Consider the following 13642-nt stretch of genomic DNA (forward strand, 5'->3'; position numbering starts at 1 on the left):
GATGTGGTGCTTAGGGACATGGTTTAGTGGTGGGCTTGGCAGTGCTAGGTTAACGGTTGGACTCAATGATCTTAAAGGTCCTTTTCCAATTAAATGATTCTATGATTCTATGACCTCTGGAGAGCTCGTCTAGTCCATCCTCCCACTCAAAGCTGGATCAAGTTCAAAATTAAGTCAGGTTTTTCAGGATTGCTCTCTGGATCTATGAAATGGAACAGAGGCCAGTGGTTCTTGCAAACAGAACAGAACAAGCTGGTTCTAGTTCAAAGGCAATGCAAACCTACTGTTTCACTTACCTCTTTTTGTGTCAGCAAATTAACATCAATCATTTTCGTCTGGATTGGAACCAGGGTTAAGGGTTCAAAAGTCAGGCTCCCTCTGTTTTTGAAATTGTACTGCAGCAGAAAGAAAAACAGGGTTGTAAATTTTTAGAAACAGCTCTAGCCAGATCACACTTATTCCTGGGTTCATGTCATCACTACAGAACAACCCATGTAACCTTCAGATGAGAGGGTAGCAACTTACAATAACATTTTTCTTACAGTTCAAGCAAAGAACCTCAATATAAACCTTAGTTATTTCTTTCAACGGTCACCTTTTAAAGGTCATGTCCCAGGTCACAATTGTACAGGACTCAGCTTGATGACTATAGAGTCATTTTCAATTTGGCATTTCTAAAAGCATAACCCAGCCAGACTGGCAATTATAATGTCAAAATCTGTCTGTAGTTTTGTTTCTACTGCCACTGACGACTCTCTATCAGAGAAGAAAATCCCAACTTGAGAAGACCAACCAAGTCTACACCAATGACTCCAAGGGGCTGAATAAAGATGCTTCTGGTCTTTGACTTCCAGACAGAAAAAATTTTAAAACAACGCTCACATACACATTTCAACCTATGGAAACTCTGCAGAAGCAGAACTGTCTTCTGTGCCCCCATTAGCAAGGGAGACTTAGAATCAGTCTTCACCAAAGCGGGGTTTTGGAGACCAGGAGTCTTGAGTAGGGTTCAATTGTCTGCAGCGTGGTCCCACCTCAAGTTCCAGTACTTTAAGTTTTACAACCAGTGACTCATGGAGAAAGGTGCATCCTGAGCAGGTCATTCACCTTGGTTTCGGCAGGGATCACGAGGACGACATTTTCTATTCGGACCCCAAAGGACCCATCTTCATAATACCCAGGCTCTGCAGAAACAGACAAGTAATTAACTAAGCCACATAGCTGCACTGTGCAAATACCTACTCCCTATGGCCAAACTTCCCCTCCATGGCTTTAGTCCACTGAAGTCACTAAGCAATCTTGCCATCAGGCATCCACAGAAGCAAACAAATTTCTGACTCTACTTAATCTGCACAGAAGCCCCGAGCAAGGTGACAGCAAAAGTTCTCAAAGAGAGGAGAAACAAGACAGACAGCCCTCAAGCTCAGAGAGTCTCCTTGTAAGTCAAGAGAGAGCACAGAGTATATGTGTTCCAAATAGCAGAAACTCTGAAAATATTAATGTCTTTAGGAAAGGCAGGTGGGTAACTCCTTCCCCAAACCACTTATTTTAGAGAGCGCTCCCCTGACTCCCTGAGAGGACTTGCAGCCCTGAAGGAACGCAAGTCTCTCAGCAAACCCCAGCAGGCTGTTAATTTACTACTGGAAGAATAAGGCATGTAAAGATTTAACAGCTGCCTCAAATAGCCCATAGCAAAGACAGGATTAGCTCCTGAAAGCTTGGTGTCCACCTTGTACCGTCGCCAGCTCTTCCACTGCAGAATGGGAGGCAGCACGCCAGAGCTGGGCTGGTCAGCAGCACAGCTCTGCTGAGGTTTGCACTGTAGAGAGCAGGACGCAGGCCTGCAGCACCCGACTGAAAAGATGCTTTATAGAAGGTGAAAGAGCTAAAATGACGGTCTTTACCTAGAGAGCTTAAACGACAATTAAAATAACAAACTGAGGAGGCAGGACCAGAGCTTATGATCCCACCTTTCCTTTACACCATTGTCAGAATCATTTCCTCTGCATCTTAAAGAGCTTGGTCCCTCCCCCAGTAACCAGAGAGAATCACCAATGCTAAATACCATCAGAGACGATCATGCCAGCCTCCAAGGGCTCATCTGCAAAGGTTTTGTAGCTAATGCCGCAAGGACCCTCATGTACATTTAGGAAAGAGCCAACTCCATGTCCTGTCCCATGCAGGTAATCCAAACCACAGTCCCACAAGGCAGAGCGGGCAAAGGAATCTAGAAGGTGACCTGCAGGCCAAGGGGAAGAGACAGACATGGAGAGAGAATCTGATCAAGTCAGGCTCCCTCAGAAATGCTGATAATCACACTGAAGCCTCAAACCTGGAAAACATGCAAAAAAATCCCAACCAACCCAAAAAAACCCCCAACGACCACCACCCCCTCAAAAAAAACCCACCAGCAAGCAAAGAAAGCAAGTCATCGGACTGTTAGAAGTTGCAGGGCAGATTTGGCAAGTCTGACATTCAAGCCCTTTCTCAACTAAAGAGCCTCTCTCTCTCTCCTGTTACACAGCTCTTCAGAAAATGGTCTGTAACAGAAACATTGCACTGCTGCTTGCTCCACTAGGGTTTTCAGGAAAGAATCCAGTGGTTAAATGTCCCACAGAGAATTCAGTACCTTTCTTAAAGGTAGCTGCACTAAGTGAACTCCAAGCAGACCACCTGCCAATTGTATTTGGTGAACTAATCAGCCACAATTCTTGCCTGGATGGCCAGTCATTTCAGATTGTTTCAATCAGAATGCAGAGAATTTCTGTTGCCTGCATGTGAACACCAAGCCCATATGTTCAAGTTCAGACACACTCCAATTTCAGTTGGGGTTTCTCGTACCACTATGCAGCTGCTTTTTCCTCACCTACCCAAGAATGCAAACTAGAGAAAACTCTAAAAAGAGGCATCTTTGTGTAAGGTGTCTGATCAGGGAGAAAATAGCTCTGCAACAAATTCACCAGAGGTGAATGTATGTCACAGCTTCTCCTGCACAAAATCAAAACAGCTCCTTTGTGTGTCATTTTCCCATGCTGCTCGCTGATAAAAAAGATTCCACATTAACTGGAAGAGAATTAGCCAGTCCTTTTGAAGCTGGAAAGTGACCTCTCACTTTGATAGGGCCATGAGTAAAGCATAAAGACAACCTCCGAGCACAGAAAGGCCACAGATGTGTTAGAGTGCCACTGACTGATGGAAGTCACTATCACTCTAGAACCAGAGCACTTTGAACACCCTTCAGACTTCCCCGCTCAGAATTTTCAGCACTGGTTGATGCCAAGAGAGAAGGCATCCATAATCCAGAATCCAAAATGCTGTGATGGAAACAGACACAGACAGTTACATCAACATCTGCCTAACACATCTGGACCTGTCAACCATAACGTTGCTCTCAGACCACTTAATGGTTCTTCAGAGGTCATTGCTGTGGTCAAAACACTCCAACTCACCAACCTACCTTTGGTTCCATTTGGGAAGATGGCTGCACTCACAGCTATATGTCCCTTCAGGACATAGGTGAAGCATTCCTGTCAAAGAAATGTGTGCCATAAGTAAACAGGGAGAAGCAAAACTTTGTCTTCCCCAGGAATGGAAAGAAAGACTGCATCTTGTAGCAAATTGAGGAGGATCTGGAAAGAATTGCTTATGCTCTCCTATGGCTGGCAATGCCAAAGGCAAACCATGAGGAGAAAGAGTTTAAATTACTCTGAAGATCTTTCTCCGCTAATTATGGAGAGTGTGTCACAAACTCAAACTGCAGGTTTAGCAGCAGGATTCACCTGACCTACATGACTGATTTTCTTTGTGACTGTAGTTTTACTTCCTGAGCATACCCTACAGCATATTTTCATCACTGAGTGAACTATAATGATGAAAGTTTTAATTAAAGAAGCAATTTAAAATAAACAAAATTACCTTCCTGAATTTCCAACATGGACCTTCTCAGATAAGCCTGAGACTGTTTTTTGATATGGTACACTAGACACAAACCACTACTGCAGCCTTGCATTAGACACTGAGCTTTGCACTAAATTAACCCCCTCTAACTCCCACGTTGGACAAGCCAGTAATGTTTATCCTCAGCCCGCTGATTTTATCATTTCTTAGAGGAGACATGTCACTTTGCAGATGAGAGGTGTGCATTTTAAGATAGAAAGGTGTCATTCTCTAAATCACCTAGTTTATATTTTGGAAATCTGAAGTCTGACAGCCTCCTTTTCACTCTTTATCAAAATGCTGTCACATATTATTAAATAAATGATATTTGACAGAGCACTTTGACTATATAGCAAAAGTGCACATTACTAATTTGTTTAAGTATCTCTAATAATAAGGGTCGGATTGCAAACCACACTGAGATACCAACTTACCTTTTCATAGGCTGATGGTATGCCAAAATGCATTGTCCTGGTCACATCTGTTGTACCATCTCTTCAGAGGCAAAGAAAGATGCAGAAAGCAAAGGGATGGGGGAAAAAGAAAGATCAAAGTGAGAATGCACAGAAAACCCAGTCACACTGCAGCAAACCAACCAAACTCATATTTGGGTAAAGTCATCTGCTCTGTGCTACACAAGACTGATGATGTAACAGTTCCTAATCTCAAAAATTCCTGAACACACGTCCCAGATGTAGCAATAATGATTTACAATTCAAAATGTTATCTTTCATCCATAAGCATCCCAAAGCTCTTCGCAAATTAGAATCTAAACTGCTCATAAAAATGATGCTAATTTGACGTTTAGCAACTGGTACCTGCCCATTGAGAACAGAACAGAGAAGGCCAAATTTAGTCTATTTGTATGGAAGATGATTCATTAGCAGCTTAAAAATACCTACTTATGCACAATTGACAGCTACCAGCTCAGGAAAGGGAAGTGTAAGGGGGTATAGCATCCCTTTCATCCTCAGGATGTCTTGTACTAAGATTTCTAAAAGTTATCTGGCATTTGGATAGGGGTTAGTCTGAGACGTCAGAAACTGGCTCTAAGTTCCTTCTACAAATACCATTTTGGGCCTGTTGTCCAAAACACAGAGGCTCTTGAAATAATGAGTTCCCTTTGAAACAGTCACTCCTGTGCCTACACTCTTCCCCAACACACACAAACCATGGTAACAAAGAACTCACGGTTTAACTTCTCAGCAGGGACAAGTGGAGCATCCCTGTCACAATGCTGTGGTAAGTGCCATTGATGTCCAGCTTATATTGTATTCAAAGGGCTGCTTTTCATAGTGGCACTAAGGAAATCGTTAATTAGGCCATCAGAGGAGAGGAAAAAAAGATCTCCTTGTAAAAATCTTATCAAAGGATCTCTGTATGGTTCTTTTTCAAAGCTCTTCCTGACTGACATAACAAAAAGGCATAGCTCTAAAGACAAAGCTCATCTCAAAGGAGCAACCAGGCCTGTCCTGCATCTTTCTGAACAAGCCCCTTCTCATCTATTTACACTGGTTAAAAACATCACTTCTTTCATATTCCGTGGAGTCAGAGTTCCACGGTAAACAGCTGCAGAGATTGAGGCCACTGAATGGCACTGTCAAAACAGCACTGAGTGAGTCAACAGACATGATGCCTTCCCAAAAACACACCTGAGACCCAAGTGGCCACTGGGATGAGAAACCCTGCCTCTGAGTCTCTCTCTGGAAAGGCAGACAACACCACAAGGCAGTGCTGTCCTGCTCCTTTGCCCCACCTTGTTTTGACCTCAACATCAGTCAAATCTGACCACAGGGCAGATCCTAGCAGGGTAGGTGCCTCACTCAGCTGTGCAGGCTGCTGTGCAGGCAGCCCAAGGCTAAACCAGGGCAGTCAGGCCTGCTCCCTGCAGCTCTAACACCAATGCACCAGGTGAGCAGAGCTGCAACAGACAGAAACGGGTACCACCAGTTAGAGCACAGCTACCATCACACTGGTAATGGGATTCAGATGGGAACTGTACTTTTAGATCTCATCCCCTGCCCCAGACAAAGCTTGTCAGCAGCCCTAGTCTGCTGTCCTGAGCCTAGCTCAGGGCCTCCTGCCACGGATCAGTCACCCACTGACTGATGCACTTGGCTATGTTCAGAATCCCACAGACTCCCTCCAGAGGGGATACAATGAGCAGGCTCTCTATGAAATGGCACTGCGCTCAAAACTACACATTGCCACGCTTGCCACAGCAACTGTGAGCTGACCCTGCAGGTGGTCATTGGGAGCAGAAAACGTAATGGTTCAGCACCATTCATCCCACTCACTTGTACTGTGCTCCTGAGTCCAGGAGGTAGATCTCGTTCACAGACAGCGTTCTGTTGGTCTCAGGAACTGGCCTGTTCAGTTAAACACAAAGTTTTTTGTTCCACAGTTTTAAGGTCTCCAGCCCACGTCTGCAGTCCAGAAACCATATTAAGTGCAAGCTTGGATGCGTTGGCTCTGATTTCTTGTGGCAGTGATAGAAATCCCACACATGCTGAGCCAGGGATCATACTGAGGAGTGTATTTGTCTACAATAAATAGCACTACAATACAGAGAATAGCTTTGTTGCTTCCAGCAAAACCCTCAACATCTGTTCCTGGACATATCTCAGAACAGTTTGCACTTCATACTCGTCCTTCCCAGACTTCTACCCCCAAAATAGCCCTTTTGGATGGCCCCAAGCAGATCAGCATCATAATACATGCATGCTGCCAGCAGGGAGAGATCTTTATTTAGTATGTGTGGAAGCTCTGGTGGAATAAAGCAAGATGGCAATCAACAGTGACTACGTCTCCCTAGAGTACTCTGTTGTGACTCCACAAAGAAGCTAGACAGCTCATTCCAGCTATGTTTGCTGAAGGATGAAAGGAGAAGCTGTGTTTCTCTTACTTGTAGTGAATGATGGCTCCATTTGGACCTGTGCTTGATATGGTAGCAAAACTCAATTCAACAAAGTCCTTCTGTTGGCTGAAAGAAAAGACTGTGATCACTACAGCACAAGCGAGAGGAGCACACCAGGCACCTAGGGCACCTGGAGTGCCCCATCCTCAATTTCACACCACCTCAGCCTTCCCCTTAGCCTTGAAAGCCATCTGGGCAAGCACACTCAGGTAGGAGAATTGTACAGATCGAAGCCCTATCCTCCCAACCGTGTGGAAAACTGCTTTCCATCTCTACCCTTTCCTTACAAGCAAAAAATTCACCACCCAGACTACCCAGGGAAGAGATGTCCTGAACAATTTCTTCTTTGTTACTTATTTACTCAAAGCCATTTTTAGAGGTCCTTTTGATGTACACATGGGAGTATCTCTCAATACAAATGGTGTTCATTCTCCATCAGAAGAGGAGGAAATCTAACTCTTACATCAACTCCTCTGTGGTAAGAAAGCAACTGTCTCATACTTAAGTGTCCTAACCTGCGGCACTCCTCATTGCTATCTTAAAAGGAAAGCGGATAGGATCCAGTGGGCTGGGACTTGTATCTCCCAAGAGACCCAATTCTTCCCCAACTCTTTCAAGTGTTGAAAGAAATCCTGTAGTAATGGTTTGTCCTCAGGTAAAATATATCTGCGAGTGAGATGGATTTCTAAAGAATAAAATAAAAACAAAGGATAAAAATGCCACCCAGAAAACATCCTCACAGGGGATTTACTTTTTACCTGCGAAACTCCTCTGCTTTGTCTGCAGCAATTATTTCTGTTACTGTTCCCTTTGGAACCTAGTGGACAAAGATGTAGGTTGAATTAGTACACCAACAAGCAAAGAAAATGCTATATGCTTAAGCACTGGGCCTCGTCTGTGCATCATGAAACCCAGTCTTGAAGTGGCCTCTTTCCAGGTTTTCTGTCCTCATTCCTCAGTAATGACAAACACAAACCTAGCAATATTGTGCAGGGCATGTGAGAAGCAGGAAGCAGAGACAGTCACAGCAGGATTGCTGAACCCTGACTAGGGAGCAATTAGTACGGTATTAACTTCACTGAGATATGTACAGAGGTAGCATCTCACAAGGCAACATCTCTTCACAGACGGGTTATACTAAGCTTAAATAGTTCTCTCCAACAGCCCATGGTATTAGCAGAATTTTTATGCTTTTAAATCAGAAATGGAAGCAGTTGCAGGAAAAACAACGGACGTTAAATTTTACTTTAGGCATTTGATAAATTAAAACCTGTGACACAACTTCCCCAGGACTGGACAACAGGCAAAGGGGAGCAAGAGCTACGTTTCATAACCCCTGAGGCAGACCTCCTAAGGTACTCAGACATGTAAAAACGCACCTTCTGGAAGTCATCGAGCCATCTCCATAGGTAAAGTAATGGACTCAGACATGCAGTAGCACGGAAGGACCACAGCTTAGTAAGTTGCTGTGTAACACCTGGCAGTCTGCACCTTCACTTTGTACTTCTAACCCAGAGAAAACACGAGTAGTTTGTCTTTATCTCATTTTCACTGCACATGGGCATGACTGCACCTCTCCATTCATAAATGCCAAATCTGTCCATACTGCCAGACAACACTGATTATCATGAGAATAATTCTGAAGTATTGCACCAAACTGGATATTATTTCGTGATTTACAAGACCAAACCAGCACAAGACAGTATTAACACTATATTAAGCCTGTTCAGGTCATTTCTCACCTGCTCTGGCTTTGGTCTGTGTAAAATGAATGGGAGTATGTTTTCAAAAAAATTAATTCAGCCCTGGATGAAAGTATGATTGAAATCGCCCCCTCAAAAAACGGATAAAACCCCCATTGTTTCCCCACTTTTAGCAAAGGCACTATAAAGACTATCAAAAAGTTTATGCTAATGAAGAATTTTACATAGCAATAAAATCTCCAAGTTAAAAAAATTAATACACTACCTCTTTCTCCAGCCAGTTAAAGAGCTCACACAGGGCAACAGCATCTTTAATCTATGTTAAAATAGGCGCAAGAAAAGGGAATTGAGAAGAAAAAAGATTTATCAAACCTCAGTATAAACAGTTTTTGATGCAAAAGAATTCGACCTGCAAGTTTCAGAAACACAAACTAAGAGATGATCTAAGAGGTCTTTCCAGGTTCTGCATCCTGTAATTAATACAAGCACTGGAAATGTATCTAGACAATTAAATGTTAATAAAGGTTTACTGCTGGGAAGTATCTTACTGTGAAGAATTACCAAGTACTCGGCAAACACTGGCTTTACCCCACACATGACTTTCAAGTCTCTTTTGCTTCAACACACAAGATCTTGCATTTCAGATCATGGAAGGTAACGACACGACACATCTTGTGATGCGACAGGGAAACATGCCCTTCGGGCACACGGGCACCACACAGTCTCTGTCACACAGCTTCTGGCTTCTCTCTTGCCTGATGACTCCCATTTTTCTTCCTTTTTTTCTACATGCTTGCAGTATGCAGGGGCAAAAAGCAGGAGACAAGTGTACAAGAGCAAGGCACAATTTTGTCCTCAGGTGGCAGGTGACAAAGCGTCTCTGCTCAGTACAAGTATTTTTACTTCCCCTTAACTAACAGGGAAAGAAAAGCATTGAAATAGAAAGTAGCAGTTCCCAAGAAGCTAGCAGAAAATATGGGACCAAAAAGTCCAGAATTGCCAGCCCTGCTTTAACTGGCACATTCCTCCTGTTGGGAAAAATGCTGCTTGAAAATTAACAGGAAATAAACACGAGAAAACTTCAGCCCCACCATGAACCTGTTTCACAGGCAGCTTCTTTGCTTGAAAATATGAAGCTTCCTGGGAAATCAGCCTCATTTCCAGAATGTCATGATGATGACACAAAAACAGAGCACTTTGGGGACACTGGCTGCTTCTGAAAATCTTGGCCTGTGTTTTGCACCATGTGTCGAAGAATTTCTCTGTGGTCTTTAGGCTGTGTTTATTCAAGTGATAACAATTTGAAGACTCCACTGAGAAAGACAACAGAACTAGTAAAGGGGAAAGAACATCCCTTTGAGGGCCCATACTCTAAACAACACTTCTCAAGTCTGCATGGTCTTCCAACAGAGCAAGGTTGGTTCCTCACACTATTACAAATGTTGTTCTTCACTCCAAGGGAACGCTAAACAAGCAAAAAAACTGCTTCAACAGCAGTAGATGTCTGACAGAAAACCATTTTTATCCTGCCATCCAAATTCTTACTTGCTTTTTAATCCAAAACACTAAAACTGAAAGGAAAATGTAATTTCTTTCCCTAAATGTAAAGCAAACCTCCTGCCATGTGCAAGGAGGCTCTCAAGGCTTCACTTACATGTGCTCTTCTCATGCCTTCTGTTTCCGATGCGTTCTTCACAGCCTTTGCAATGCAGATGGGGGTATATGGGGTGAGGTATCTGTAAGCCTGCAGCAGAAGGACAGGGATTACTTGTGGATTAGCCAGACTACATAATCCTACAGGTTTAATAACTCAGCCTGGCCACAATTTGTACTTTGGCAGTCTCTCTCAACCTTCAGCGCTGTGAGATACTGGTTGCCAGCAGTCAGCTAAGTGCACTGGGGAATAAAAAGGAGAAACAGTCCCTGACTGAAGGAAGAATAGCCACAACGAAATCCAAGGAACTAAAGGGTCAACAGCTTGTCATGAAGCAGGTTGAAGATTTGGATATCCTAAATACTACTGATAAATACATATCAATGTCTGAGCCACGGGTTTCCCTGTTGCTGATGTACACTAAAGGCCCAGAGACAGCCAATGAGAAACACCAATCCCAGGGACTAAGGTGCAACTTAGGCTGTGCAAACAGACCTAAAAAGTCACCTTGACTTGTTATCTGATTGTCACCCTCAAGTATCAGAGAGCAAAGGGTACCCAGCCCAGGTACCAAGCATTAGGAGTTGAACCTGGCGGACCCCTCAAGGCTCCTCCAGCACTGAGCATCACCACTTCTAATGATCAGCAGCTCTGACAAACACATCAAGGCCCCAAAAAACATGAAAAGTCTTTGCCAAGCTGAGCTTTACATGCCGTCCACTTCTGAAAGGAGCTCACATCAGTGGTTTGAGACAAAGCTTTCCTGTGCCTGGACGGGGTGGCCCTGCATTAAAAACTAGTAACTGATCCCTTATCACTTGCACTTCCCCAAACATCAGCTGTCATTGGATTAGCAGGAATGCTTGGCTGGTTCTGAGCATGTCTTCAGAAATTCACCATCTGAGGTGACTGGCCCAAGCCTCATCACACGTGGCATCAGAAGAAGGAACAAAAACAAAGTCTTTTGCCCCATGGTTCTCTGCTCTACCCATTATATATCAGGAGATGGGATGAGCACCTACACAAGCACAGCCCAAGCAACATGCTGTTTTCCTATTCTCAATGCACCAGCACACAAATAAACACCACTCAAATTCATGGGGAAGGCCTGGTAGACCCTCAGCAAAGACCAATTTCACACAAATCCTACACGCTTACAGTTTCCAAATTCTTAAAAATAGCAAGACAATTACACTACATTATGCAGAAACTAAAGTACTGAAGAAGCCACAAGAAAGTCAGGAAAGTCCTTTTATCAGAGTCAGGACAAAACTTCTCAATGGTCAGATTCTTAGATTGGCTTGCCTTTTACAGATACTGGTAGGTTCTATTAATCTTCTGTGAAAAGCATATTTACATGCAGCTGTAGGCAAATCTATAAAGGGTTTTCAGATGTGTTTAATAATGGACTGGATTTTTGCCAGTGTCAATATTTGGCTTTGATGGAGACAGACAGTAGATGAACGTCCACCACTGGGGTTCTTCAAAGCACACCAGGCCAGTTGCTCAGCTGGTATAAAGTGGTGTAGAGCTGGAGAAAAATGCCCAGCATGAGGAACTGGGAAACCTTTGGCTCTTTCAGTGACTCTCTAAGTGGTTTTTAATCAAGACATTGATTAAATTAAAGACATTAATTAAATTAAAGACATTAATCAAGACAAGTCCTTCCTCTCCTGCTTTCTATAGCACAGAGCTCCTCGAGGCAGGGACTCTCACATTGCGTACAGAGGGCATGTAGCACTGTAATGACTCAGTATCAGCCAAATGACTGTATCAGCCAAAATTTCCAGTGCTAACGGGGTAAATAATGTCACTACAACTCATTACATTCCTTAATCTAGGCCAGACCTGCTGTACTTCTTCATATGGATGCTCTGCATAAATCATCTACAGCAACTTACCCAAACTGGGGTTAGTCCATTGACTCCAACTACAGCAAGGGGTATTCTACTCTGAAGTCAAAAGAGCAACAACAATTTATCCTGAATGCTCCATAGACTTTATGCTTTCTGCTACCCTGAACGAGAGAGAGTGGACAAAATGTCAGTATTCTGTATTAAGAGGCCATTTGAACCTAGAAGTGGATTGACGGTGTCAGAAGATTTAACTCTGAGCAGGGGCAAAAAACTGTCTATCTTGCTCATGTACATGTCTTACTGGTTTTTAAAACAAAAAAAAAAAAACCACACAAGGCAAACTGCACATTTCCCTCAAGTCAGTGCAAAGGCACAGAGAGCCACATCCCGTATTAAAGGGATATGTTGAAAGCAACAAAACTTTCCAGACCTGTTTGGTTTTACTATCTGTCCTGATGCACCGAGTGCAATGAAGCTATTAAGGTGTACAAGTGAATGTCATCACTGGAGAAAAATAATGCATGGCTCCTGCTATTTTGGCCATGAGAGCTAGAGAGTTTAAGCAGAGATTTGTGCTGGTATCAAACTGGCAGCCTGGGGATACACAAACAGACCCTGCTCTTGGGATTTTGTCTTTTGGAAAACACAAAGCTGAGACCACTCTTAAAATTCCTGTATAAAGAAAAAGCCTTCAGGCCCCATGAGTTAGCTCTGTTGTCACAGGTATGGCTGTATCATACGCACACCTGCAGCACAACCATGCAGTACATGAAAGAGGCAGGAGATACCTGCCTGCGTGGTGGAGGCAGAAACCTGGTTGTGAGTGAATGCAGGCTTGCAGCCAAACACTGTTTACAATTTAGTTCTTTCTTCAGCGACCCCTTCATCTGAGCCCTGCGATTCTCAGGTGGGAAGCCTGGACTGTTTAGTAACCCAGCACAAGCACAGATTCTGTTCAGCAGGTCTGTCCTTCCAAGGCAACATCTGGAAAATACCCACTCATCCCCGACTCCCAGCCATATTTATTCACAGTATCTGTTAGGTACTAGATATCTCTGTGTCCTGGTTTCGGCTGGGATAGAGTTAATTTCCTTCCTAGTAGCTGGTACAGTGCTGTGTTTTGGATTTAGGATGAGAATAATGTTGATAACACACCGATGTTTTAGTTGTTGCTAAGTAGTGCTTACACTAGTCAAGGACTTTTCAAATGTCAGTTCAGTGAGAGGGACAGAGGGATAGACAGATCGCGGGGGGAAGGAGAGGAAGAAGAAAGAAGGGTCAAAGACAGTGACAGGGCGCAGGACACAGACAGAGAGAGAAAAAGGACAGGGAACAGGACAAAGGGATTGAGAAATAAAGAAAGGGTCAGATCTGTACAAAGAGACCAAGAAGGAAAAGAAAAAAAAAACAAACCAGGAATGAGCTAGAGGACAGAGACAGAGTGTCCTGGTTTCGGCTGGGATAGAGTTAATTTTCTTCCTAGAAGCTGGTACAGCACTATGTGTTTTGGATAGGATGAGAATAATGTTGATAACACACCAATGTTTTAGTTGTTGCTAAGTAGTGCTTACACACT

At 43.5% G+C, this 13642-nt stretch overlaps 1 protein-coding gene across 2 annotated transcripts in view; it reads right to left on the reverse strand.

The window, feature by feature from the left end:
- XPNPEP1 (X-prolyl aminopeptidase 1) overlaps nt 1-13642 on the reverse strand; it is a 33781-nt gene that overhangs the window by 3119 nt on the left and 17020 nt on the right. Inside the window, exons 10-19 of one of the 2 annotated variants that reach the window (XM_009277852.2) lie at nt 10211-10300; nt 8822-8872; nt 7612-7670; nt 6842-6919; nt 6234-6305; nt 4371-4431; nt 3458-3527; nt 2066-2239; nt 1108-1184; nt 297-395 (exon numbers count right to left, since the gene is read on the reverse strand). In XM_009277852.2, coding sequence (XP_009276127.1) covers nt 297-395; nt 1108-1184; nt 2066-2239; nt 3458-3527; nt 4371-4431; nt 6234-6305; nt 6842-6919; nt 7612-7670; nt 8822-8872; nt 10211-10300 — 831 coding nt within the window. The remainder of the gene's footprint in view (nt 1-296; nt 396-1107; nt 1185-2065; nt 2240-3457; nt 3528-4370; nt 4432-6233; nt 6306-6841; nt 6920-7611; nt 7671-8821; nt 8873-10210; nt 10301-13642) is intronic. The other variant, XM_009277853.2, reaches the window with a different exon arrangement.

The sequence above is a fragment of the Aptenodytes forsteri genome, unplaced genomic scaffold, assembly GCF_000699145.1.
Source record: "Aptenodytes forsteri isolate BGI_AS27 unplaced genomic scaffold, ASM69914v1 Scaffold15, whole genome shotgun sequence".
NCBI lineage: Eukaryota > Metazoa > Chordata > Aves > Sphenisciformes > Spheniscidae > Aptenodytes > Aptenodytes forsteri.